Source organism: Vanacampus margaritifer, chromosome 12 (assembly GCF_051991255.1).
Source record: "Vanacampus margaritifer isolate UIUO_Vmar chromosome 12, RoL_Vmar_1.0, whole genome shotgun sequence".
NCBI lineage: Eukaryota > Metazoa > Chordata > Actinopteri > Syngnathiformes > Syngnathidae > Vanacampus > Vanacampus margaritifer.
Genome location: NC_135443.1, coordinates 1,355,487 through 1,382,797, shown reverse-complemented (window position 1 = coordinate 1,382,797; position 27,311 = coordinate 1,355,487). Strand labels below are relative to the sequence as shown.

Below are 27,311 nucleotides of genomic sequence, written 5' to 3'. Positions count from 1 at the left end.
ATCTGTTGATGTTTCTAGTTTCAAGGCGCTTCACTTTCATTGTCACACACATTCACCAAATCTTTGCTCAGTCACACTAACATAAATTCAATTAAATCAAGTTGACATGAAACATGCAGTACATATAAATTATATTATTATAATGTTATTACTACTATTATATCCATTATATCCACAACAGTTTTTAAATCCAGAAATGTTCCTCACAAGGGTCTCGGGGCAGGTGCTAGATATTAAAAATATATATTTTTTAAAGTATCTTTTACATTTTGTTTGTCTGATTGTTTGTTTGTTTTTGGGGGCAGCGAATTCCCACTTTTTCGTGGACAACGCCTTTTATGCGATTATTCACATTTTTTCCAAGAATGATTTGGCTAGAAAATACAATGCAATTATATGCGGATTTTCGCTATTCGCAAATCCATCGCGAGATTACGGTTGCCTTAGTTCTGATCCTCGCAAAACCTCGCGATAGTTTACAGACGTCACCCCCCATTTTCCCAACTCTCCCTGCTCGCACTCAGTCGGGATTTCGGAACAGCAGCCCCGGAGGAGAATCACAGGAGTGAAAGAGGGGGCTTTTGGAAATAAAACAACACGATTCCGGGACGTCTGCGTCATCAAATTGACCGAAGGAGCGACTTCGTGCAGTATTCATCATGGAAGCGTTACAATGAGGTAAGCGGAGTTGTTTCGGATGTGATGCGAAAGAATGTCCCCTGAGCGGGCTGACGTTAGCTCGGCGTTAGCTTCGCCGCTAGCCTTCTTGATGCCTTGTCTTCCATTAGTTCCAGCGCTAGTTGGCCCGCCGTTTCCGGACAAAGTGTAACCTCGCCAGCGTTTAATTCTGCTGAGCGCGATGACAGATGTTGAGCAGTGTTTCCCCGGCAGGCAAAGTGTTAGCCGCCGCTATGCTAACGTGAAATCACTGCATCTTGCACCGCTTGTCGTTGACCTCACGTGAACGCCCGAGTGTCATTTAGTCAAACTCGGCCTCTTTTGGTTAACAAACACGCACAAGGTTATAAGTCAGTTAGATAACGACACGTAATCATGATGAATGATTTCCCATTAGCTTAGGGTTGGTTCAGAATTAGCTGGATGCTACTGAAGCCTGCCCATCCCTTTAAATCGTTGCGTAGGAAAATGCACTTGTGTGCGGAAATGTCACATTAAAGGACGATTAAATGTCCACCTGGTGTCACAGAACGTGTTTGCATTAGGGTAAGAGTCACTTTCAGCCTTCTGGATTGGAAATGCAATCAAACTGTCAGTGTCAAGCAGTTCCTATGGAAACGATTGACGCTTAAAAAAGTCAAGAGGTCTATTTGGAGCTCGCGTTATTGTGATCTCGCCAGTGGTGCCTCACAGAACCACTTCAATAAATAGTTTGCGTTTGTTTGTTTTTTAACACACTTAAAATCAAACCTATAACACTGAAGCTTGTAGCTATAAAACTAAAACGCAAAAGTTAAGCAGAGCTGGCACACGTTAGCTTCTTATATTAATGTTCTGCTTAGTTGTTGTTAACGTGGGCTTGGGGGATATTTTGTATTTTGCGATAATGCAATGTGCCAGTGTGGAGATGCTTACTGTATGCCACCCCAACTGGCCCCGCCTCTTAAAGGTACATGCATGTGCACAGACAATGCAATATGTACAGTATTTTGTATAAATTCTATGCTTAAACATTACACTGTATGTACTGTACATGGTGTCAAAAGTGTGTTTTTACTCATTTCATGTTTATATTAAAAAAGCATGTGAGAGGGGTAAATCTATTCAAAAAATGTTTTTATGAACTCTATCACAGATTTTCACCTATTGCGGATGGCTTTGATGTGTATCGACTGCAATAAACGGGCTCCACTTTGTTGTCCTTTAACATAAAATGGTGGCTTGTGGCGAGCCGCTGATACATTAAAGTGGAGGAGGGAAATGGAGGGCGGGTCCTCCAGTATGACTTCACCACTTAACAGCAGTGTGATAAGAATGTGTTGCCATGTGTCACTCGGGGGGAGCAAAATGAGACGTGAGTGTCAACGTGGCATTGCGGTGTGTCGGGAACTATTACGCTAACACTGTGGGAAGCAGGTTGCATTAGTCACTGCCGACATGTTGTGTACACTCACCATCTCTTCTTATGTACAGTGGGAGGTCCAAGTGCATACATGGCCGCAAAAGTAGCACAATTTGGGGTTCGGTCGAAAGGCCCACACCGTCATCCACGGCGTCATGTCGAGGTGGAACTCGCAAGTGTCTTTAGCTTATTCTTTGGCTTTTTGTGATGCTTTGATCCAGAAATGTAACTTTCTGTGTCGTGAATAGAATTAATGATTTCATTAAATCAAATAATTGGACGCATGCAGAAATATCGCTCTTATTTTAAGGTGTCTGTACTTACGGTGGTGACCGATACCATGATCGGCTGCCCTCCTACACTATGACGTGCATGTATTCTGTAAATTCAACTGACTCGCTTTCATTTTTTTTTACAGACAACCCTTACAGTATGCTTCTTCCTTTGGCAACATTGCCAATGTACAAGATTTCATGCATATCAGTTTTGGGAATAGACACATAAATGACCTTGCTCATGAAAACAAACAACATAGTTTGCTGTTGGAAAACTCTTTGCTTCCTTTCCCTTTTGCAACTGTTTACAGTCAGACCTCAACTATTTGGCCATTTTTCAATCAATTGGGCGTCCTTGTTGATCTTATAATCACATCATGTTTTTCCTGTGATATGACTTTCCAGGGCATCAGTGTCATTAGCGGTTGTGAGATGAATAAACATTTGCATGTAAGAGGGGTCATCGGGGCAAATAAGGGGGCTGAGAATGAGTCTCAACCTTAATCGGTATCTTGTGTGTGTGTGCGCGCATGTGTGTGTGTCATTGGGTTAAACGGGCATCTGCCACAAGCCTTGATAACAGCGTCCCGGCTTCCATCCCCATGCTCTAATTATCCAGACTAATCCCATCAAAACAAACTCTGCTACTCCACACACACAAAAGAAATATGGCTGACACAAAGCACTGATGAATGTTTTTCAATCATTAGCTCTGACAAAACAATTGCTGTGCACTAAACGCTTGCACTTGTTTTTTTTCCTTTCAAACTTAGCTTGTATCAAATATGACTGCAACATCTCTGATGTACTGGTGAAAGGAGACGTCAAAGCTCATCTTTTGACTATAACCGCTTCAAACAGTAAATAACATGTACGACTTGGAAGATTTTGTTCGGGACTGTATAATTTTTTGTTTGTTTTTTATTAGATTAAATTTCGTCGATCATCTAATGCAGTGGTCCTCAACCCTGGTCCTCGGGGACCGGTATCCAGCCTGTTTTCCATGTCTCCTACAGCCAACACAGGTGGGAATCGTTATCAGGCTTCTCCAGAGCTTGCTAATTAGCTGATGACATGAATCACCTGTGTTGGCTGCGGGAGACATGGAAAACAGGCTGGATACCGGTCCCCGAGGACCAGGGTTGAGGACCACTGATCTAATGCATAGGTGTCAAACTCCGGTCCTTGAGGGCCGAGGTCCTGCAGGTTTTGGATGTTTCCCTTCTCCAACACAGCTGATATATGACCAGCTCATCAGCAAGCTCTGCATAAGCCTGATAACGATCCTGCTGATTGGAATCAGCTTGTGTTGGAAGAGGGAAACCTCCAAAACCTGCAGGAATGCGGCCCTCAAGGACCGGAGTTTGACACCTATGCTCTAATGGGGAGGCATGGCTCAGGTAGTAGAGTGGTCGTCTCCAAATCCGATCCTCAACCCTTGTGACCATTTGCGAGTGTCCTTGTCAGAGCAACACACTGAGCGCCAAGTTGTTCCTGATGCTGCGTCATCAGTAAGTAAAGTGAGGAGACGGTGTTGAAGTCAAAGTAGAAAAGTGCTAACAAGTGAGAGGCCATTTTCCACATACTGTACTTGGATTGACTAAAATAATTCCATATTATATTTTTACACCTAAGTGGTCTACCTAAATGGCCGTTGATTGATGGCTGTCTGGCTGACAGTTGTGTGATGAGTTACTCGTCATTCGGAGCTCGATTACGAATGTGTTGATTACGCAAATTTCTTTAGTTCAATAAAGTGATGGTATTCTAACAGCACTTATGCTTTATACGCTGTAACTACACTGTGGCAGCTTATCCCAAATGCAAAAAAAAAAAAGTGTTAGTGTGTTTTTGCCACTGCCACACTTATATATATAATATTCACTTGAAAGCTTGAGAACAGAGAAGCCTTCTACTGTCGTCACCCCCCCCCCCCCCCCCGGCTTCGCTGCTGCACACTCTCGCGACTCTCATCGTGTGTGTGAGAAAGCGTGCGCGTATGCTTTGTCTCTGACCCACTTAAGCTGGTTACTCTGTCCTCCAGCTCTGATTAAAACGACTGTCGCCCAGTAACACACACCCCATAGACTGAAGAACTGCAAAACTGTTCATTTTCTTGACATACTGAGCATTTTTACTATTTTGTTGTTGTTGTTGTTGTTTTTTTTTTGTGGCACGGCACTTGTTGCAGCGGGTTAAGATTTAAGTTGTTGCGGCGTCTGCTGGCTGCAATGGGCTTTTTTTTTTCTAAGGTTGGGGGGAGTTGACAGGTCTGGATCTGATTAACATGCCTAGATCTGATTAACATGCCTACTCGTGCAAGAGTTATGACACACGCACACACACACTGTTGTGTTATTAACTTACTCAGGCATGGGCTGCAGTTTTCAATAAATTTGTAATCTTTTTTTAAATTATTATGGTGAATGACTATTAAAACTAGTGTACACCACCTAATAATGGGTTGGTCTAATATATTGATGCAATGCTGCCATCTACTGGGTGGTGTTAGTCATTACAGTGGTTTACTAACTCAAATTTCACAGACAAGCTGGGCGCGAAACTGTATTTTACACCTCCCCAAAGAAAAACAATGAACGTACTTGACGAATATATTTGTTGGTGACAGTACGTTGCTGTAAATGAGTCGATACAACATAATCTATTTTCATCTGATTAATTTATAGGATAATCCGTTGAATACTCGATTCTGAGAGTATTTGTCAGCTGCAGCCCTACTTTTATTAGAAAATAAACCAACGCTATCATGAGATATTTTAATACAAATAAGTGAAAAATGGTAAACTAAATTGCTATTTGATTCGGTAAGGTAATGTAACTGCTCAGTGGGTCGGAAGGAAGCACAAAATGGGCTGTATGTGGCCCATGGACCATATTTTGCCCATTCCGGAGCCTTATGGTCTTATGGTCTCCATGAACAAATAACAAAAATTTGCATGACTTTGATGATGCGCCGTAACATTCATCGGTTAAAACTCCCCAAAACAAGCCACTTTAAATATTTTTCTTTGGTATTTTTACAGGTCCTGTTTCTGAAGAAGTCTGAGTGAACCATGGCACAGTTCCCCACCACTTTCACGGGTCAGTAAACACAACACCCTGTCGTCTTGCCGTCCCTCCAAAGTAATTCTCTCCACAGGAAGTGAAACTCATGACTAATGCATTCTCCTCATACCTTCCCCTTTTCTCCCCCGTCTTGCCCCCCTCCCCCCTTTTTTTCTCTTCCGTTTGTGTGTGTGTTTGTTGCGGTCCCAGGTCCTGACGTGTTCCTGATCTCGGTGGATGAGCGAGCCAAACATGACCAACAGTTTCACAGCCTATCTCCCACCGCGGGGGGTTACATCACGGGTAACTCTTGCGTTCTGAAGCCACATGCATTCAATTGCGCATCGCTTTCAAGGTCATCCGTTGTGTGATGACGTGTCATCCCGTTTGCTCACTTCCTTTGTGTGTGCGTTGACATTTTCAGGGGATCAGGCCAGGAACTTCTTCCTGCAGTCCGGACTGCCGCCGCCCATCCTGGCTCAAATCTGGTGAGTCAGCTCACAGGTTCTGGTGAATCTCTTGAGTCACGAGCCGCTATGTCCATAATTGCAACATGCAAATGCTTGAGCAATGTCCACATCAATATGGATGTGTTTTTTTTTTAGCAGTTTTTTGTATTTAGTTCTTTTTGGGTGACCATGTAAATGTAATGTTTACCATGGTACTAACAGCTAACTGTGTATTTTGAGCTTTGAACTACGGCCTATACTCTCTTTTGGCGACTCTCATGTCACTCACCGGGCCAGTCTCTGCCTTTAAAATTACACACATTCAAAGTCGCAGATTCTACAGTGTCAAACGTGAGAATGGCAACCCCAAGTTGACAAATACCTGCATCTGCCATGCACTTTTTGCATTGGTATTGTTGTTTAGTAATGCAAAAGCAATTTTAAGACGATTAATCAGGTATAATTGTTAGAATAATTGATTCTAAAAATAATCGAAAAGCGAAATGTTCAATTCTACTTGGATCTATTGCTCCCTCCCTCAATTTTTTTGTTGTCGTGTTGTATGAGAACTTGTGGCTCGAAACAAGCCCTCCTTTCTGCAGAACCGTCGCTCACATACATTTGTTTGTGCCGTCAGGGCCCTGGCCGACATGAACAGTGACGGCCGCATGGACATCCACGAGTTCTCCATCGCCATGAAGCTCATCAAGCTTAAACTCCAGGGCCACCCGCTTCCTCCTGCGTTACCCCCCAGTATGAAACAGCCCCCGCTGCCTCCCCCCCCGCAGGCTGGCTTCGGTAAGGCTCTCCTGCACATGTAGATCACAAATCAGAGATCCGCTCACCCGGTGTCTATTTTCCCACCTGCAGGCATGCCCCCCATGCCCGCCATGCCCGCCATGGCACCCATTGCCACCTCCCTGCCAGGCGTGCCCCCTCTTCCACTCCCTCCGTTACCCGTCGGGGTGTCGCAGCCTCTGGTCTCGGCGCCGCCGCCTCCCCTCCCGCCGCCCATGGCCAACGGAGCCCCTACCACAGGCATGATGCAACCCATCTCCGGCTTCTCCCACCCAGGTAATACCTTCACCAGTGACCGGCGAAGCACCTTGACGTGAGCGCAGTTCTCTAAGCGTGTGTTTTATATTTTAAACAGATTTGTTTTCATCATCATAGGTTTTTTTTTTTTTTTTTTTTTTTACTTTTCGATTAATCAAATCAAAGCAGTCTTTATTATCATTTTGGTTTTATCTGAGTAAAAGCTAAACAAAATGGTGTTCTCCAGGATCCTATACAGTAGAAATACAAAGTTTTCACACCCTTGTTGAAATGCGAGGGTTTTGGTAAATAAAAAAAATTGTTGGGTCTTTCAAATGTCTGCCCACCTAATGAAGTATGAAATAGACAAACTAGTAAATCCTTAGCTTTAGTTAGCTGTCTATTTCTGAGCAAATAGTTCCGAATTATGCCAGACTACACTGCAAAACACGATCATGCCGAAGCCAAAAGGTTAGAAAAGCTGCAAATATTGTTGGATGTTAGGCTAACATCGTTAACTTCTGACAAATTGCACATACTTGATTTCTTGGTGAGGTTCTCGCGTTGTTCTTGGCCTGAGAAAGGACCGCCCCCTCAAAACGGGCTAATTTCAGCAAGACAAAATACAGGGTTTAAAGCATAGGTGTCAAACTCCGGTCCTCGAGGGCCGAAGTCCTGCAGGTTTTGGAGGTTTCCCTCTTCCGACACAAGTTGATTCCAATCAACAGGATCGTTATCAGGCTTATGCAGAGCTTGCTGATGAGCTGATCATATATCAGCTGTGTTGGAGAACGGAAACATCCAAAACCTGCATGACTGCGGCCCTCCAGGGCCGGAGTTTGACACCTATGGTTTAAAGTGTCCCATAATTTTTTATTCTTGTGGTTGATACAAGCGTGTCACAGACATTTTATGAAGACATCTGGGAACTGTTTTAAATTGTGGGGCGAAAACAGCATAATATGTCTCCTTTTGTAGCTTCTTCAATCAACAAGGCCTCCTTTAACCGTTCCAGCACGAAATTGCAAAAGGGTCCTTCATTTGATGCCACCGGGTAGGTCGCTGCCATTTTCTGACCCGTTTACCTCGTGATACGTTAGGAATACTAAAAAGAAGATTTGTCTTCTCACGTGTTTGTCTTGGCAGTGGTCAGCCCCCCGTCGACTGGGCCGTCCCTCAGTCGTCGAGGCTCAAGTACAGGCAGCTGTTTAACTCCCATGACAAGATGATGAGTGGCCACCTGACTGGTACGCTCTCCCGCACCAACAAGAATCCCGACGTGTGTGTCTCAAGCGTGTCCATTGATTGGCATTTTGCCCTTTGTTGTTGTTCAGGTCCGCAGGCACGCACCATCCTCATGCAGTCCAGTCTTCCTCAAGGCCAGCTGGCCTCAATATGGTTACTACTTGAAATTCTACTATTCAATTCAAACTTGGCCCAACTAATAACTGGAGCATAAAATGTCTTCGCTTGACAGGAGTCTGTCAGATATCGACCAGGATGGGAAGCTGACAGCGGAGGAGTTCATCTTGGCCATGCACCTCATAGACATGGCCATGTCCGGCCTGCCGCTGCCCCCCTTGCTGCCGCCAGATTACATCCCTCCTACATTCAGGTACATGTCAGAACATGTATGCAGATATGTCAGATTTATGTGATGGTTAAAACCATATCAGACCTTTTGATCGGCCCCAAAAACAGAATGTAGTCAGTTGTTGAGTATGTTTGTTTTATTGACGCGAGTCTCCTCATGTATAAATGTACTTTAAAAAAATTATGCAACATAATAGTAGATCCGATTTTGAGAACCTTTGATCATCACCCTTGTGCATGGTCTTCTCGCCTCTTTTCCATGTTCCTCCTACAATCTTAAACAAGTTAATATGCTGTTATGTATACATGGAACACTGAGGCGCCTTTTGTGTTGTTATGCGTGTTACAGGCGTGTGCGAAGCGACAGCGTGCAGTCGGACCAGAAAAGCGTCCCCGAGGAGGCAGAGGAGGAGGTGGAGAGCAACCAGGACAAGAAGCTCCCAGGTTTGGAAATGTCTTCTTCTCCTTCATACATCTGACTGATGACAACTAGTTTTTATACATAATGCCCCCTAGAGGATTGGAGTGGAACAGTGTCAATCACAACTTCCAGTGGTACACAAGGCCAAAAAAGAGGAGTTCATCACTGAGAGGAAGTTTACAGGTGGTCCTCGATTTACAGCAGTACAAACAAAAGTTTGGCTAGTTTGTGCTTCTTAATGGAGTGTTCTGTACGGTACTTTGAATATGTGCAGTGAGGTTAAAAATAGGATATACATATAAATACTATTTTTGAACCATAGATATTCTTAACTTCCATGAAAGGAAGTGGTGATAATAGGAAAATGTGGATCCCAGTGTGACAACAAACGACTCGTAAATATTGGTCAGAGACACAAACTAGACATATTTCAAAACATAAACGTCCTCATTTCTCACTACCTCAAAAATATGTTTTTGTTTTGCAGCCATCAAAAATTCACAATGCCTAAATTGTTTTTGCCGCCCCACAGTCACGTTCGAGGATAAAAAGCGGGAAAACTTTGAGCGAGGGAACTTGGAGCTGGAGAAGCGACGTCAGGCCCTGCAAGAGCAGCAGAGGAAAGAACAGGAGAGGCTAGCGGCGCTGGAGAGAGAAGAGCAGGAGAGGAAGGTCAGTTACTCAAACCACATGGGTCACAAGCTTGAATGAAACGAGGAGGAAAGCTGCTGGAGGAAAATGAGAGCCATTGTCTTTGATTTGTTTTCGTGTCAGGAGCGCGAAAGGCTGGAGCATGAGCGGAGGCGACAGCAAGAGTTGGAGAAGCAGCTGGAGAAACAGAGGGAGCTGGAGAGGCAGCGAGAAGAGGAGCGACGTAAAGAAATCGAGAGGAGAGAGGTTAGATGGAAAGAAGACACACTGTGAGTGGTATTTTGTGAACTCTGATGCCGTTCCTACCAACCTTGATTGAGCCACGGCACATATTATAAATCTGTAGCTGGCATGCGGATGGGAATTTCCGCTTTCATGTGTGGTCCATGTGTGGTCCAGGCTGCTAAGCGCGAGCTGGAGCGTCAGAGGCAGCTGGAGTGGGAGCGGCAGCGTCGCCAGGAGCTTCTGACTCAGAGGAACCGAGAGCAGGAGAGCATTGTTCTGCTGAAAGCCCGCAAGAAGACCCTGGAGTTTGAACTGGAAGCGCTGGTAATCTAACACCACACAACAAGAAAGGGACCACACGCATGGCAAATGCAAATTGGTCACCAGGAAGAGCAGAGCGTCTAATTGTGTGTCCTCAGCCTAATGACTTTTGGAAGAGACGAATGCAATGATATTTTTCCCTGCACGCCGCAGAACGACAAGAAGAACCAGTTAGAGGGCAAACTGAAGGACGTCCGGTTCCGCCTGTCGGCTCAGCGCAGAGAAGTGGAGCAGACCAACCAGACCAGGGAGACGCGCATCGCCGAGATCACGCTGTTGCAACAGCAGCTGCAGGTATGCTCAAAAACCTCCTCGCCGCTTTTTGTCTTCATTACATGCGTCATCTTAACACTTGTTGATGCCACTGCAGGACTCTCAGCATTGGCTCGGGAGTCTCATTCCTGACAAGCAGAGTCTCAACGACCAACTGAAACAGGTTCAACAGAACAGCCTGCACCGTGAGTCCTTTAATAAACAACATATCGTAGCACTATATGCAAAATTTTTGTGCGTAGCCTTAGCATTTTATTAGCGTAGCAGGTGAATATCTGGCCTCCTTCCACTTACTTTTTGGAAAAAAAAAAAAATTTATTTATTTATTTTTCTTCTGGAGACTTACTTTTTTCTGTGTGCAGGCGACAGTCTTTCATCACTGCAGAAGGCCGTGGACCAGAAGGAGTCCAGCAGGCAGCAGCTTAAAGAGCAGCTCGACACAGTGGAGAGGGAAACCAGGGCCAAGCTGCTCGAGATTGATGCTTTCAACACTCAGCTGAAGGTAGGCAAAGGATTGAACAACTCTCTATTGGCATTTATCTGCTGCTCTATCTGTATGTCTGTGCGCGTCAACGGTGTCTGTCTGTCTCTATTGAAACAAATACATGACGCAATGTACACTACGTACGTTATCTGTCGTTTTTTACCCGTTTAGAAAAATCTGCAGCAAAACATCTCAACACATTGGGCCTTTTTGGAAGGTCAAACCTCACTTTTCCTCAAGGCCAAATGAAAAGGTGCTTCCTTTCAAACATGCGAGACAACAGCACTGCTTCACTTTAATTTGACTCCACTATACCTAACCCGCATCGTCGTTTTGACTGATGCAAGTCTAGCATCTTTGCGTCAAGTCGGTAAACTTGGTCAGTGGCCAGTTGTTTAGAATTTTGCTGCCACGAAGGATTATGGGTAACAAATATTTCCTTTCCTTTCATAAGGTTTGGTCAAGAGAAAGATTGCATTGAGGCACCTTTCCTAAGCATTTTTATAATTCAACAACCTTTCTTACAAAACCTTCCGGGTCATCTTGCCCGATAGGAAAGTAAAGTTCCTAAGCAAAAAAAAAAAAAAAACTGAATTCAAAGAGGTCCATTGTTTGGCTCGTGATGTAGAGCAAGCCTTCCTTATCGCACCAGTTTTAACACAGCCCGACTCCCAATGTTGTATGCTAAATGTTTTTGAGTAGCATGTGTGAGGAAATAAAAGAACTAATGACATATTTTTGCATGTTTCAGCCAAATGCACTCATTGAAGCTTTAAAAACACCTCTAATATGCTATAATTGTGCAAATATGTTGACGTCCGTTTTGCTTTGTGTGGTGGTTGCCTATATTTACCTTGCTTATTTAACTCACTATTACGCAGCAAGTCTCGTCATTGATTTGTCATTCATGATTCTCTATTTTCATGTGCGTGCGCTGGTGAGTAGCATATTAATACTTGTTGCTGAAGAATTCAGGCGTGTTAATTTCATTAGCTGAGCGAGGAAGATGGAGTCTTTGGTGCATTTGTCTATTTTCAAATGTTCTAATCAATTTAGAGAGATGTGGGCTCGAAGGGAGAAAAAGCATCACAGAAAACGGAGTCATTTTTGTTTTGTTTTTTGGAATGGCTAATCAAATGTAGACGTGGATAGATGTTGCTTTTAGACCTTCACGTCATGCTGCCGTGAAGTAAAGAGAATGACATTTGATCTGGCTTTCCTCCGTCTTCTTTTTAACTCCCCATCAAACTCACCACATTGCTACATTGCTCTTCTCTGGCCTCATAATCCTTTTCCACCTCGTCCGCTGCCTGCTCTCTCCCCGCCCTCTTGTCAAACCTTTGTGAGATTTGCACAATGAATCTTTCCTTCTGTTTTCTACTCCTTTATTTATTTCCCCCTTCCACACTGTCCCCCTTTTTTTGCTCCATTGCCCATGCCAGTCTCTGTGTGAGTTCTATGCCAGCCACTGTGCCAGGATAGAAGCCCTGCGACGACAGCTTGACGGCGAGCAGAGAGGGAGACAGGTAGAGCACACTGCCGCTGCTGGACTGGGGTGGTACTGCGACTGAGATGCGGCCTGATTGATGACAATTAAAAAATAACAACATATCAAATAGTTAAAAAGACCTTGCCAGAGCATAAAACATTGTTTTGAAAAAGATACTACACTTTTAAAGTCGTAGACAAGAACTAGTCAGGATCATAAACATTTGCAGTGTGAGCATTTTTTTTTTAAAAAGGGAGACATATTATGATTCCCCCCCCCCCACATTTGAAAAAAGTTCCCAGGTGTCTGTGACGGGAAGCCCGTTTTAAATGGGCTGTCTTGTTCCATGAGTAAACCCACCCGCTCTACTGCCTAACCAATGTCAAGACCGCCGGTTGTCACCATGACAACCAGGGCTGGAGCCTTGCTGCCAAGTCATGCAAATTAGATTTGATACATTTGTACAGGATTTACTGTACTGCAAGATTTACTTGATGGATTAATTATAAATGATAAATTTGCCATAATATGTCCCTTTTACTTGTTTATATACAGTAGCCTACAAAGCACTGCATTTTTTTCTCCGAATGTTTGGTCCACACTGGTTGTAAGATAATGTGGGGAACATTACCGACCCAGGTTGCTTTGGTTTTGTTGTCTTTGCTGAGGCTTGACATGCATGCACTGACCCTGGTGTGCTGTGTGTTTGTTGGTTGTGTGCTGGTACCGTACCAGGTGACGACATGCGCTCGTCCAGGGCAAACACGTGGTTTCAAAGTCAAGAAAGTTGTCATTTGTACTAGTACTGCACTTAATTTTAGTGTAACTTCCACCCATGCCAACATTTCCATTTTTAATCCCTTACACACCTCTTTGCTTCACATTTCCTCTTCTGCTTCTTTGCCCATTCACATCTCCGTGTCCTCTAATATCATTTGTGATGCTAGCAGTCCTGAGGTGTTTGCTGATTCAACTTGAAGACGTTATCAATACTACGTGTCAGTGTAGAGTCAGAGCAGGGGACGTTTGAATGTGCTTCGGTGTGTGCTTGTCATGTGTACAGTGGACATCCGCTGTTTGCGAGGGAAAAGGGTCGAGGCTCAGCATAAATAGAACATCTCCGCGACGCTGCCTTAAAAGGGATTATAAACATTGCTGTACCCTTAAAAATGCCCAATGACAATTGAAGTAATGTTAGCTGTAAATAGATTTTGCCATGTTCTGCTGAGCTGTTGTTACAGTTGCCACTGGTTTTGATGCCGTGTTAAGTCGTCGTTTGGCGAAACCATCCTGAGCCAAAGCAGCAAGTGTGTCTACTCCCAAAACAGCCTTCTGATCTCCAGCGTGGACGTTTGGCTAAGCGTATAACTGGTTGGATGTCAGGTTAAAACAAAAAAACAAAAGTTAACTTGCAGTTGCAGAAGGCCGAATCGCAAATACACGGGCGTCCACTCCACTGTTTTCAGAATGCGTGCATGGCACATTGTGTTCTTCACTTCACACCTGTTGTGGGGTGATCTTAAGTCGTTCCCTCCGCATTCTAGTCAAGTTTAGTCTGCTTGAATGACCGATGAGATTTCTAATGGCACAGTTGGTTGTCATAACTGCACATTGTTCCCCGAACTAATACATATTGTTGTTGCCGCTACCGCCGTTGTTGCTGCTGCTGTTTTTGTTGTCAGTGGTAACCCGTAGCAACCAGCCAATCCGATCCCACTCCCCCCTTACCACTCTGGGTTCCTGTATCTCCCGTGTCGCCTCACAGGAACTGAGGGAGATCCACAGCCGGCAGCAGAGGCAGAAGCAGAAGGAGCTGGAAGGAGACGCACACTCGATGATGCACACGCCGATTGACAGGAAGTCTGCTGAGTTGCAGGAAAACAGGTAGGATTCAAATACACCGAAGGAGTGCCAAAAAGGGACTTGAGTATTTTAAAGGAGTTCATTTGATCTGGGTTTGTGGTGCATGAGGATCTGTTCCACAGAGGAAAAAAAAAAGAAAATATTAGAGTTTGTGAATAGTTAGCTGCAACTATGGAGAGGATTACTGTTTTTGTGTAATAAGCTATTAAAAAGTCACTTTTACATTATGGTTACCTGACCTGATTGTGACTTTGTGCTTCAGGTTGTCCTCAGACAAAACTTTGGCTTGGAGGAACGATGACGCAGGAAGCTCTGCCCTGAAGGCGCCGAGCCCCGCCTCCGCCCCGCACGCCTGGCTCAACCGAGTGACCCAGGAGGAAGAGGAGAGGAAGCGACGAGGCCTGGAGGAGGATGCGGATGCGGATGGTCGCAAGACTGCCGGATCCGTGGAGGAGAAGGACGACGAATCCCAGGGCAAGAAGGACATGCAGGAGAAACTCAATAAGCTCTTCAGCCAGCCCAACGATCCCTGGGCTTCGACAGGTCAGTAAAAAGCTCCTATACATAGTTATAATTTGGTAAAGGAATTCTAGTCAAAGACAGTTATGCCTCGGCTTTAAAGTGTTTCGACATATGAGGCCAGTAAATAGCGCAAATCAGCTTATAATTGACAAATTTTTTGAATTCATTTGAGAGAGAAAAAATATTACCCCCCAAAAAATTTAAAAAGAAATGTGGACAAACTTCCAACAATGTTGGTTCCCCGTAACAAAAAAAACAAACAGAAATTGAACCAGCAGAAATTGAAAAAAAATATTAAGATATTTAAGGGAAAAAAATCAGTCAATAAAAATTATTATCAATATTTTTTTTTCAGTGGGGAAAAAGTGTTTGGAATTCTGAACGTGCTCACAGAATAAATTAATCCTTCACATCAAAGCACCACTAGTTTAGTCGGCAATTTTAAGACTTGGAAATTGCCTGGCTAAAAGAGAAGACTGCACTTGACTCTGACTTGGTATTCAGGAACCTTCATTTGACTGTAGAACTTGACTTATGACTTGCTTAACCCAAGTTGCGACTTGCTTGATATTTAAGTGCTTGATTTCTGCTACAGATCCTTGACTTGAGACTGACGTATGACTTGCACATATTATTTGACTTATGTAGTTTCGCTTTTTTGATTTGAACAGCAGAAAAGGCTCCAGTGGCGAGCCTGTTTGAGCAGAAGGCAGCAAGCAGCGGCTTCGAGCAGCAGCAGGCGGTGAAGGTGGTCTACTACAGAGCGCTCTACCCGTTTGACGCACGAAGCCACGACGAGATCAGCATCACCCCCGGCGATGTCATCATGGTACGAGGCATGCACACAACTCAGCACCTCCCAGGGATGAAATGGTGTAGCAATAAACCGTGATAAAATTGGGCATGGTTAATAGTGTAAAGGGATGGTTTAAAAAAAAAACACGTTTCTTTTAGTTATATTGTCATACTACAAAATGACGTGATGATTTTGGTCACAATCGTCATTATGTGAAATAATCATACTGTTTTCAGTCCTACCTCCCAACTTTGACTAGACTGTGATGTCATCATGTCAAATAAATATTGATTGGAGTGTGGGCAGGTGTAAATATGGTCAATTGTCAGGTGCGTTTGTGTGCGTAACCTTTTGCTCTCTTCTCTGCTGTGCAAACTGAAGGTGAAAGGGGAATGGGTAAGTGCACGGCCCAGCGTTGCGGACCTTTTGTCAGCTCATCTTTACTCACGTTCATCCACCCAACATTTGAATGCTTCATAACACCCTGATTGATCCTGTACAGATTTAAATGTGCTGTTTAAAAAATATAGATAAAAAATAGACCATAAGATGATCTTTTTTATTGTGTTATCTGTATTACAAAAAAAAAAACCTATATCCCATTCAATTTTGAGATTTCATTATTTAGTAGCGTCATCGCACGGTAGTAAAATGCCGATTACATCTAACCAGAAGTGCTTAGCACGTTATAACATAAATATGCAAAAGCTCCGATTATGGGATTCATTTTTCAAGGTGAAGTGGAATGATGTACCGCAGGAATTTAAATATTGACAGTACAGTATAGATGTAAGTATTTATACTCATACCATTCCTCATCCCTGACAAAATTTCATTCTGAAGCATGTGCTTTTGCATATATTCATGTACGTGATCATATTTATGCATTTTATTTTGTTAAGGGCATAAGTATGCCGTGCACGCAAAGTGACTCACTATTCTGTATTGGAATACCAATTTCAACTTTTACATTCTCTTCATTTTCTACATATTACACCTTTTAAAAGGTAACATCAATCCAACGTGTCCAGGCTGGTACATTATCACATCTTTTGGATGTCGCGCACCCCTGACTGTCTTTTGTGTCCCAATAGGTGGACGAGTCTCAGACAGGTGAGCCCGGTTGGCTGGGTGGAGAGCTCAGGGGCCGAACCGGGTGGTTTCCGGCCAATTACGCAGAGCGGATACCGGACAGCGAAGCGCCCGTCAGCCTGCGGGCGGCCGTCTGCGCCACGCCGACTTCGGCACAGCAGCCCGTCAGCACGCCGCCACCCGCGCCCGCACAGAGTTCCTCATCCACGTCGTCCGCCAACAGTAACTGGGCCGACTTCAACACCACGTGAGTATTGCAGTTTACATTTTGCTTCCACCTGCCTGTATTACCGTACAGTTAGTACAAAAAGGCCACAGGAATATTCGGCTTAGTTTTATTTTTACTTAGTGGGTGCGGCCCTTTGTACCGGTGCACGCCACAGATGGCATTTTATGGCAATTTTGATGGATCTTGTGACTATTTGCAGCTGGCCGTCAAACACGAGCAGCCAGATGGACAGCGAGGGGTGGGACGCGTGGCCCACCTCCTCCGCCGCTCAGAATCCGTCCCTCAGCGTGCCGTCGGCTCAGCTGCGGCAGCGTTCGGCCTTCACGCCTGCCACCATGACCACGGGCTCCTCGCCCTCTCCTGTGCTCGGCCAGGGGGAGAAAGTGGAAGGCCTGCAGGCTCAGGCCTTGTACCCCTGGAGAGCCAAGAAGGACAACCACCTCAACTTCAACAAGAACGAGGTCATCATCTCCACTTTTTTCTTATCACGTGACAAGTTGAATTTATTCTGTGACCACACTCAGCATTTACCCGCGATCTCTGCAGAAATTGCATTCCCTCATTGTATTGCAGTTTTCTTCTAATATTAAATGGCACATCATTGTGTCGTAGGTTATAACGGTGCTGGAGCAGCAGGACATGTGGTGGCTGGGAGAGCTCCAGACCGGACAGAGAGGATGGTTCCCCAAAAGCTACGTTAAACTCATCTCTGCCAGCATGACACCCCCACTTGCGCTCCCAGTGGCGGCTCCCATGGCGGCTCCCATGGCGGCTCCCATGGCGGCTCCCATGGCGGCCCCAATCGCGGCCCCGCTCGTTTCCTCAACACGTGGCAAAAACACAAGGTACACTTCTTCTCTTCTACTTCTACTGTATTTACTCTGCTATCTTCAAGTGGAACAATTGAAAGGTGGCATCCATCTATTCTTAGTTTTTAGGGCTTATTCTCATTAAGGTTGCACACAGCATCTGAGATATGAACCTCAAAATGAACACATGGCAGACACGCTAACCACTATTCCATTGTGCTTCCACCCAGCCACATTGTATGCTTTTGTCAAAATACACCAAAGATCAAGAATCACTGCACCCTATTTTTGGTGATGTTTAAATTAACCCTGCTCTCACTACTGCCCCCCCCCCTTTATGATCACAAAGAAATTTTAAACATGTTCAAAATTTGATGATTAAGAAGTTGTTTTGGGAGCACAAAAATGGTTTGCGAGTGTGTGCCAAACGCGTTTGCAACATTTTGCAGTCGTGAACGGAACTTGACGGGATACAAGCACTCGCTAAATGCGCACACCCTCGCAAGCCTGCGCCACTCAGTGAGATTCTGGCTTCATTTGGCCATTCAACAAAACTCAGTGCAGCTCTGCTTTCAGTCTGGCCGTTGCTTCAAAGTAGCCTGGGGGCGGGGCTTTTTTGCTCACATTGTGACATCTCAAGTAGGCAACACTGAGAAGTGCTTGCTCAGACACATTTGGGGAAATAGACAGCAAAAGGTTGTTTCATTTCACACGTAATTGGTCTAAGTCCACTTTAGAGACCACCTATTCATATAAATAAATCAAATAGAAACAATTAAAAAGTCACTTAAAACAGGGATGTGATTTTTCCGCTAATTCGCGGAATTCGCTTTTTTTTTATCTCCAAAAATAAAAATTTAAAATTTCAGGTTTTTTTTTTTTATTTTTTTTTAGTAGTTCATTGTGTATGCACATGACTCCGACAGATAACATCTTCTGCTATAACAAAGACATTTGTGGTATGCTCTAATATGAGTTACTTTTCAATTGGTCATGATACAATTATTTGTTCATGAAATTTGAACTCTTCAACATTATTTATGTGTTAACTTAGGAATCACATTAGTTAGATATGATGATATTCTCAGTGATAGTTTTTAAAAGCAAAGCCAGTCTAATGTTTTTGAATGTGACTGATTTTGAGTTGACTAAAACTGCCATTTTATATGGGATAGTTCAATATACATTGAAAATTGATGCTGTTGTTTTGTCTATTTCTTTGTCATGTGAGTGCATTGAAAGTACTTAAAAACACGGAAAACCCATGAGCTCCGGGGGGCCGGCGGCCCCCAGACCCCCGGCTAAATTTTCAGATAATTTCACTTTGGTCAAATCACATCCCTGTTAAAACTATTTAAGGTTCTTTCTCCTTCTTTCCCCTCAAGTGAATGTGTGGTACCAGAAAGCCCCCCCAATGGCAAACGCCCCTCACCCACTCCATGCAAACCATCCGAGTCAGGAGAAGGTAACCCACACACAAAACCATTCCCCCACATTCTAATTGTGTGCCACTCACGTGTCCTTTTGTTGCACGTATTTGCACAGAGTACGTGGCCATGTACACGTACGAGAGCAGCGAACAGGGCGACCTGAGTTTCCAGCAAGGAGACCTCGTCATGGTGAGCAGAAAGGAGGGCGACTGGTGGACGGGGACGGTGGCGGGCAAGACCGGGGTCTTCCCCTCCAACTACGTCAAACCGCGAGACGCCTCGTCGGAGGTGAGATTTACCAGGAACAGGCTGCTACACAGCATGAGACGATCATGTCTTGGTGAAGCAGCATGTGGCTTATTACCCAAAGATATTCTTCTGTCGCCAGTCTTTAGGACCAGCAGGAAAGACGGGAAGCCTTGGAAAGAAACCAGGTGATCATTTAATCATCAACACGTGACGCTGTTGATCAAAAATGAGCGCTGAAGGACCCTTCTGCTTTTTCTCACGTGTCTTCATCAGAGATCGCCCAAGTGATCGCCCCCTACTGCGCCACGGGAGCGGAGCAGCTGACATTAGCGCCGGGCCAGCTGATCCTCATCAGGAAAAAGAACCCGGGCGGCTGGTGGGAGGGCGAGCTTCAGGTACAACAACTACACATGGAGAACAAGAGAAGCGGGAGTCAAACAGGCCAAAATTCAGAGGACTAGTTGCGTACTAGGTGTGGTGTAATCAAAAGTGATAGTCTACAAGTAAGTCTTAAGTTCTCGTTTACCATACAGGGAAGATCAACAGGTAAGATTATTTTCACAGTTTGTTTGTCACATGAGCTTCAGTGTGATTTTTACGAATGAACAGCAGTAAGGCGCCATGCCGTTACGCCCCTTTCGAGTTATGTTGCACGAAATGTGTAAGACATTGACGAGACACATGAAGCTGTTTGATTGGGTGCCTGACATTCCGGCACTCTGATTGGTCCAGGCCCGAGGGAAAAAGCGGCAGATTGGATGGTTTCCGGCCAACTACGTCAAGCTGCTGAGCCCCAGCACCAGCAAAACCACGCCGACCGAGCCCACGCCACCAAAACTGGTCCCTGCCAACACTGGTACACACCCACGCACACACATTTTCCATGCAGTTTGACAAAAAGATGCATTTTATTCAGAGTCATAATACAGTGACTGATTTTGGAAGCACTAAAAAACAATGTAAATGTGTAGTACGGCGAAGCAAATACAAATACTAAAGGTGTGCAAAAGTAGGGGTAGTGTTGTAATGTTATACAATGTCTCTATTATATGACTTTTTTTTTCTGGTAACCAGGGCAGCTTGCTTATCAACGACCAATAATGCAGCTCATCAAGCAATACTGGAAGACAGAGAATACTGACAATTTTTAAGAAGAATAAGTAACTTGGAACTTGCTTGGCAACGAGTAAATTAAAAATGTTGGCTGCAACGGTACTCTAGTAGCTGGAATAATTCATCCATCCTTCCATTTTCTACCGCTTATTCAATTGAAAAAAAAAAAAAAAAAGGTCTTAGCAAAATCTCTTCCCCGTCACTCACAAGGCCAGGCCCCGCCTTTTAAAGCTGTACACACTCAAAGTCACAGATACTACCGTGGAACTTAAGGATGGCAACAGTGTACAAAAATAATACTTAGACCTCACAATCACATTATTGTTTAATAATGCAAAGTACAGTTTTATCTCAGTAGAATTCTCACTTTTTTTTTTCAAAAATATTTGCGACTTCCTTATGACATGTGACTTCCTCTCACTTGCGGTGTTTTCGTAAGCCGTGTGCCAGGTGATCGGCATGTACGACTACGTGGCGCAGAATGACGACGAGCTGGCCTTCCTGAAGGGTCAGGTGATCACCGTGCTCAACAAGGACGACTGCGATTGGTGGAAAGGCGAGCTGAACGGTCGCGAGGGTCTCTTTCCCAGCAACTACGTCAAGCTCACCACTGACACGGACCCGAGCACGCAGTGTGAGTAAACATGCACACACACACACACACAAAAAACAGAACGACTTGGAACGCCCTCGACGTGTGTCGTCTAACGCACGCACGCACGCACGAACACTCACACACTCTCTTTCTCTCTCTCGCTCTCTCTCACATACACACACACACACACACACACACACACACCCCAGATTGTGGTGTGGAGACACTGTCCCTCTCTCTCACCACGTGACCTCATCGTCCTTTGGGCCTCTTTGATAACATCCCCGGTTCAGTCACACACCACCTCTGGTTGGTGTTTGTGTGTGTGTTCATATGCTGCTTTTTTTATGTGTGTGTGTTTCTATTTGTTAGCTTTAGATGTCTCCTTTCTTCCCGCATGTGTCCAATCCCCGACACTTTCACAACCCGCTCCCCAGCATGATCCATCATAGATGTAGAGATTCTAGAGTGAGCACGTGGCCTTCACATGCACATGTATCATTTATTACATGCGTGCCTTTTGACTAATACAAACACACATTGCATAAATAGTAATAGTAGCCAAGCCATAGTTATGGAAATAAAAGTAATTGCCATCATCAAATCATTATCAGATGTTTAGGCCAGCAGTGGGCCATATTTGATTTTTTTTCCCAGCAGATATATAACATGTATACAGCCGGACCCCTGTCGTTCATGGCGGGTAGGGACACAAATATTTAAAATTTGTGAATAGTTGACGCTCCTTATAATATAAAAAGCACAAATAAACGGGGAAGTGCTAATATGCGGGGTCCACTATATTTTAATAAAAAAAAAGTTAATTCTCATTTTTTTAATCTTATTTATAATTAAAAATAAATTAATAAAATAAATGCATTTAAAATATCTTAATTTGTTTATTTAAACAATACAATAATTCATTCTCATTTCTTAAATGTTATTGTTACGAATTAACCAATTATTTAAAAAATATTTTTAACGTTTTAAATGTGTACGTAAAATACCTCAAATTAATTTTACTAAAATAGTTCATGACAAATATGTATAGCATAAATAATTAAATTTGATTTTTTTATACAATTACTAAAAAAATAAATACAATGTATTTATTTTTGAAAAAAAACAATGTGCATGTAAAATATATAAAATAACAGATTTTGATTGTAAAATGAAATTTTAAATATCGTTTTAAAAAAATGTAATTCAAAATCCATTTAAATTTAATTCACCAATTATTTCCTACACTAAACCATTTAAATGTAGCTGTAAAATTGCTAAATAGTTTTCATTTTTGTTATTTACAATGAAACAAGCAACCAATAATGTGAATGTGGATTAGAAAAAAATAGGGAAAAAAATGATTGCAACAAATATTACAGTACTCTTGAATGGGGCCCCGCTCTAGATGCTCTACGTGTTTGCTGTCGCTGCACGCTCCACCCACCTAGTGGCACCCAATTTGTTGTTGTTTTTGTTTTTGTTGTTTTTGTTGATGTTGTTGTTGTCGTCCTCTCTCTAGGATCATATCATTCCCCAGAACCCCCCTCTCCTCAAAGCCCTCAAAGAGACCCACTAGGCCACGCCCACTAGGCCACTCAACCAATGGGACAGCAGCGAGCGGTCACATGACCCGGAAATGGCGAAGCTCCACCACCAATAGAAGCCACACACAGAGAGACAGACAGACAGACTGACTGACTATAATGTTAAGCGTCTGTCTGTCGGCGTGCGCGCGACTCGCTTGCCCCGTCGCCTCGCCTCGCCTTGCCGCCATCTTGTGTCTAGCGAGAGGAGGGGCGAGGCTCGGAAGAGAGAAGACACGAGGATGATTGGACTCGTTGATATGTTTGACTGGGACTGTATTCGCACGCACGTACGCACATGCGCGGTGGCGAAGTGGATAGTGGGTCGTTTTTGTGGCTTTACGGGAGATTGTGTCATTTTAGAAGCAGCTCAGCTCATCCCTGTCTGGAAGTAGGAGAGCCACACTGGGAAAAAAAATCCTGAGAGGAAAGCTGTATTTTTTCTAATTTTTTGGGGAAAAGGTTTTAATGGGGAAAACATTTTCAGAATTGTTTTTACAAGTACATTTTTCCCCTGAATTATTATTATTTTTTTAATTGGAGAAAAATAAATCCCCAAATATTTTTGAGGTAATATTTTTCCCCCCAAAAAATCTATTAAAAAAAAAAACACTTATTAATATATATTTTATTTTATTTATTATATATATATATATACATACACATACACATACATACATACACACACACACACACACACACACAAGGACTCGTATAATAATAAAATCATCATTTTCCAGAAAAACAAAGAACATTTATTTTTTTTAAATCTAAAAATGGGCCTTTATTCTCCTAAAACTTTTACAATTTATTTCTCAAAAAACCTTTTCCCCAAAAATATATTCTCTCATGCTATTTTTTTTTATGTTTGGCTTTTTTTTTCATGAAAGAAGTCAACTTAGGACTCTTTTTTTTTTTTTTCAGTGTGGTCCTAATCTTCCTTTGTACCACGCTTTGCTACTTTCCTTTTTTTTTTTTTTATACTTCTACCCTCAGCAGCTTCCTTCAACTGTCAGTCAAACGTCTCCCGCCTCCCCCCCCCCCCCGCCCCGACTAACCCGACCCCCCCCCTCACAGCTTCACAGAAAGACCCACTATCTGCTGGAGGAAGCTTTCCAATGTGTAACGTAACAGCCAAAGACTCCTCCTCTTCTCTCTCTTCGTTCCCTCTCAAGAGGAGACGAAGAAGGGGGAGGCAAGGAGCACACACACACACACATGCACATACACACACACACACACACACACACACACACACACACACACACACACACACACACAAACAACATGGTACAGAGTTTGGGGATTTTAACAACACACACCTACCACATAGTTTTTACCCGGTCGTTTTTAACAATTTAATGATGTATTTACTTCATGTTCTGTCGTTTTTGTTTACGTCTTTATGATGGGCTCGTCTGTTGCTATGACGATCACACGGTTGACGGTTCGGCACGCACGCACTCCCATACTCGGTACTAGTGAATCATTCCAGACCAACAGTTTATTTCGTATGGCATCATAAGACGCTCTTGTTATTTTCTATGTTGTGTGTGCTGTAGAGCAGTGCTTCGTCAAAGCACACATTTTAGTGAAATAAGGAAAATCTCGTGGCACACTATCAAACCCCAAAAAATAAGTTTGCTGAAATAATGATGATCTTGTCTAAATTGACTTAGTTTGACTTATGCAGTGTGAAATGTGGGCCTATTTAGTTGACACATCATAAAAACAAACGGTAGTAGCTTTTATCTCAGCAGCACAAAATGGCCGCTAACTTTCACACTCTACAACCGTTGATTTGAAAATGTTTGAGCATGGCTTCACGTGTTAGCTTTTATTCTGGATTTTACAAACATGATTCACATTTGAGCCACATGCTTTTAATCGCACCGTTCCATTTGATCAAAGAAAAATGTCATCTTACCAAAACTTTTTAAGCTCAAGAAGCGAATAATGTTTAATTTGCGTTCTTTACAGATCACAAGCTAACGGAAATTCAGCAAGTGTTTCCATAACGTGAACGTACACTTGACAAAATTTAAGACAACACAGAAAGAAAATTAAAAAAAAATTTAACATGACAACAAGAAACCCCCCCTTCCCTTTATTTTTGTTCCCATAGCAACAGACTAGCACTATAATGGTTGCCATATTTTTGTTGATGTTGTGTATCCAGATGACAGTATTGTGATTTTTAATGTTTACCCTCACAAATAGAATGAAATGATTTATTAACTTCTTTTTTTTCTTTCTTTTTTTTTTTTAAATACCCGAGAAGCAGTGGAGTTGTTCTTAACCCGCTGGCATCGCGCATGGCGGGGGAGGGGAGCCCCTCTGATTGGCGACTTCAGATGAACTATTTGAATGCCTTTTCCTCGTCTTACCGGCTGAACTTTGATGAGCCAAATGCAAGCACACGGCACTACTTGCGCTCAGCGCACCAGTGAAAACACGACGCGAATGAGCAACTGTTTTTTTTAAAAAGGCGAGAATGAAGATGCGTTGTGCAGAATGAATGTAAGCGCGGCGCTAATTACTCCTGCTTTGTGCGAGGTGCTGAATGTGACTGCATCCTGGTGATTAAACGCTCTGAGACACACGCATGTGCGCATTACTCACACACACACACACACAATAGCAAACTTTTTTTTCTTGTGGAAAAAAAAATCGATTAATCTTAAGTACTTTTTTTCTTGAAAATAATAGAATTGTAACCTTTTTATCGGGGCGGGGCAGCATTTTCCCAGGAAAAAAAAAGTCTTCATAAATAAAATAATAATTAGATTATATTTACATCATGGGCTGTGATATGTCGATGTACCCGATTGATTTTTGGAATAAACCTCTTTTTTTTTTTTTTTCAGGTATGTATCCCGTTATTATTTTTCATTTCTGGTCATAGCAAATGTTGCCTGATGTGCATCTTGTTGTGTTTTCAGGGTGCGCCGACCTGCACCTGCTGGACATGCTGAGTCCCATGGAGAGAAAACGTCAAGGATACATCCACGAGCTCATCGTCACAGAGGAGAATTACGTCAACGACCTGCAGCTCGTCACCGAGGTGAGGTGGGGGGGGGGGGGTGGGGGGGATGTCATATGTAACCTTACATTATTTTATTTTTTTTTAGTACTGTTGATTTTATATAGACTCTCAAAGGTTTGGACGTAATCACTAGAGTCAAAAATAGCTTTTAAATTTTGTTGATAGCCAGCAGGGGGCATTAGAACTTTTATGTTCGCTTGGACTACCAACAAAGAAGTTACATCGTTTGTGGTACACAATGTTTTAGTTATGCTGTTAACATAACTAAAAAAATAATATATATATATATAGAGAGAGAGAGAGTGTTACCTCAACTTACTAGTGACCTGACTTTAGAGTTTTGGTTTGTTTTTACCCAATATTTTTGTCTTAAGCTTGAGTCACAAGCGCTAGATGCAATGAACTTCACAACAAGTAACAATTCTTCAAAAAATGTCATAATATATGGACGCATCCAAAATATTGTGTGCGTGCTTGTTCAGATCTTCCACAAGCCTCTGCTGGATTGTGAGCTGCTGAGCGAGAAGGAAGTGGCCATGATCTTCGTCAACTGGAAGGAGCTCATCATGTGCAACATCAAGCTGCTCAAGTAAGATCATAACGCCCTTCATCATCATCATCATCATCCTCATCATCATCTTAAGATGTGCGTTGAGAAAATACGACCTTAAAAGTAATAACCGCCGGATGTCGTCTGCAGGGCGCTGCGGGTGAGGAAGAAGATGTCAGGTGATCGCATGCCCGTCAAGATGATTGGCGACATCCTGACCAATCAGCTGCCGCACATGCAGCCGTACATCAGGTGAGCATGCACGCACGCACGCACGCACGCACGCGCTTTCAGTGTCAAAGGTCACGTGATGTTTTTTCACCCTCGATGATGCTCGTCCAGGTTCTGCTCGTGTCAACTGAACGGAGCCACGCTGATTCAGCAGAAAACGGACGACAACCTCGAAATCAAAGACTTCCTCAAGGTAAGAACAGCAAAATAATAATCATCAGTGATTGATACGTTTAACTTTTGTGTTTCCAGTGACAGCAAACATAGCTATTTTTCATTTTTTTGTCATTTGTGAATGATTGATTTTCCACTATGAAGACGATCCAAGCAATTTTTGTTTGTGTCTGTCAGCGGTTAGCCATGGACCCTCGTTGTAAGGGGATGCCGCTCTCCAGCTTCTTGCTCAAGCCCATGCAAAGGGTCACTCGCTACCCGCTCATCATCAAGAACGTACGCTTTGCGCGCACGCACACACACACACACACACACACTTTCGCACACTGGTGTCACTCCATTCTTGCGCTTTTCACAAACAGATCTTGGAAAACACTCCCGAGTCGCATCCAGACCACAATCACCTGAAAGCTGCACTGGAGAAGGCGGAGGAGTTGTGCTCGCAGGTCATTTCTCATGGATTCACTTTTATATTCAGTGCTTAGCTGCTTTTTACTGCTGTCTTTAAAAAAAAAAAAAAACATGCATAGTGGGACTTTTAAAATATAAAACATTGGACTCCTGGATGGGATTTAGCTTTCTATTGAAACTGATAGTACTTGTAAATTAACTTAAAAAAAAAATATATATATTCGTGATCAAATCTCACTTTATTAATGAAGAC

The 27,311-nt window shown here is 43.3% G+C and overlaps 1 protein-coding gene across 4 annotated transcripts in view; it reads left to right on the top strand.

The window, feature by feature from the left end:
- Positions 1 to 502: 502 nt before the first annotated feature.
- Positions 503 to 27,311, top strand: part of itsn1 (intersectin 1 (SH3 domain protein)) — a 32,598-nt gene continuing 5,789 nt past the window's right edge. Inside the window, exons 1-36 of one of the 4 annotated variants that reach the window (XM_077581301.1) lie at positions 505 to 678; positions 5,400 to 5,457; positions 5,632 to 5,724; positions 5,846 to 5,909; positions 6,508 to 6,668; positions 6,741 to 6,944; positions 7,884 to 7,959; positions 8,052 to 8,152; positions 8,240 to 8,303; positions 8,383 to 8,520; positions 8,848 to 8,942; positions 9,452 to 9,591; positions 9,694 to 9,816; positions 9,970 to 10,119; positions 10,270 to 10,410; positions 10,487 to 10,574; positions 10,752 to 10,891; positions 14,128 to 14,246; positions 14,488 to 14,768; positions 15,422 to 15,576; positions 15,925 to 15,939; positions 16,638 to 16,882; positions 17,064 to 17,325; positions 17,477 to 17,709; positions 19,059 to 19,138; positions 19,219 to 19,391; positions 19,492 to 19,537; positions 19,626 to 19,747; positions 20,085 to 20,208; positions 20,905 to 21,099; positions 25,589 to 25,710; positions 26,175 to 26,281; positions 26,393 to 26,494; positions 26,585 to 26,666; positions 26,825 to 26,923; positions 27,010 to 27,093. In XM_077581301.1, coding sequence (XP_077437427.1) covers positions 5,430 to 5,457; positions 5,632 to 5,724; positions 5,846 to 5,909; positions 6,508 to 6,668; positions 6,741 to 6,944; positions 7,884 to 7,959; positions 8,052 to 8,152; positions 8,240 to 8,303; positions 8,383 to 8,520; positions 8,848 to 8,942; positions 9,452 to 9,591; positions 9,694 to 9,816; positions 9,970 to 10,119; positions 10,270 to 10,410; positions 10,487 to 10,574; positions 10,752 to 10,891; positions 14,128 to 14,246; positions 14,488 to 14,768; positions 15,422 to 15,576; positions 15,925 to 15,939; positions 16,638 to 16,882; positions 17,064 to 17,325; positions 17,477 to 17,709; positions 19,059 to 19,138; positions 19,219 to 19,391; positions 19,492 to 19,537; positions 19,626 to 19,747; positions 20,085 to 20,208; positions 20,905 to 21,099; positions 25,589 to 25,710; positions 26,175 to 26,281; positions 26,393 to 26,494; positions 26,585 to 26,666; positions 26,825 to 26,923; positions 27,010 to 27,093 — 4,452 coding nt within the window. In that variant the 5' untranslated portion in view covers positions 505 to 678; positions 5,400 to 5,429. Of the gene's footprint in view, positions 679 to 5,399; positions 5,458 to 5,631; positions 5,725 to 5,845; positions 5,910 to 6,507; positions 6,669 to 6,740; positions 6,945 to 7,883; positions 7,960 to 8,051; positions 8,153 to 8,239; positions 8,304 to 8,382; positions 8,521 to 8,847; positions 8,943 to 9,451; positions 9,592 to 9,693; positions 9,817 to 9,969; positions 10,120 to 10,269; positions 10,411 to 10,486; positions 10,575 to 10,751; positions 10,892 to 14,127; positions 14,247 to 14,487; positions 14,769 to 15,418; positions 15,577 to 15,924; positions 15,940 to 16,637; positions 16,883 to 17,063; positions 17,326 to 17,476; positions 17,710 to 19,058; positions 19,139 to 19,218; positions 19,392 to 19,491; positions 19,538 to 19,625; positions 19,748 to 20,084; positions 20,209 to 20,904; positions 21,100 to 22,582; positions 25,249 to 25,588; positions 25,711 to 26,174; positions 26,282 to 26,392; positions 26,495 to 26,584; positions 26,667 to 26,824; positions 26,924 to 27,009; positions 27,094 to 27,311 lie in introns of those variants that run through there. The other 3 variants (XM_077581300.1, XM_077581302.1, XM_077581303.1) reach the window with 3 other exon arrangements.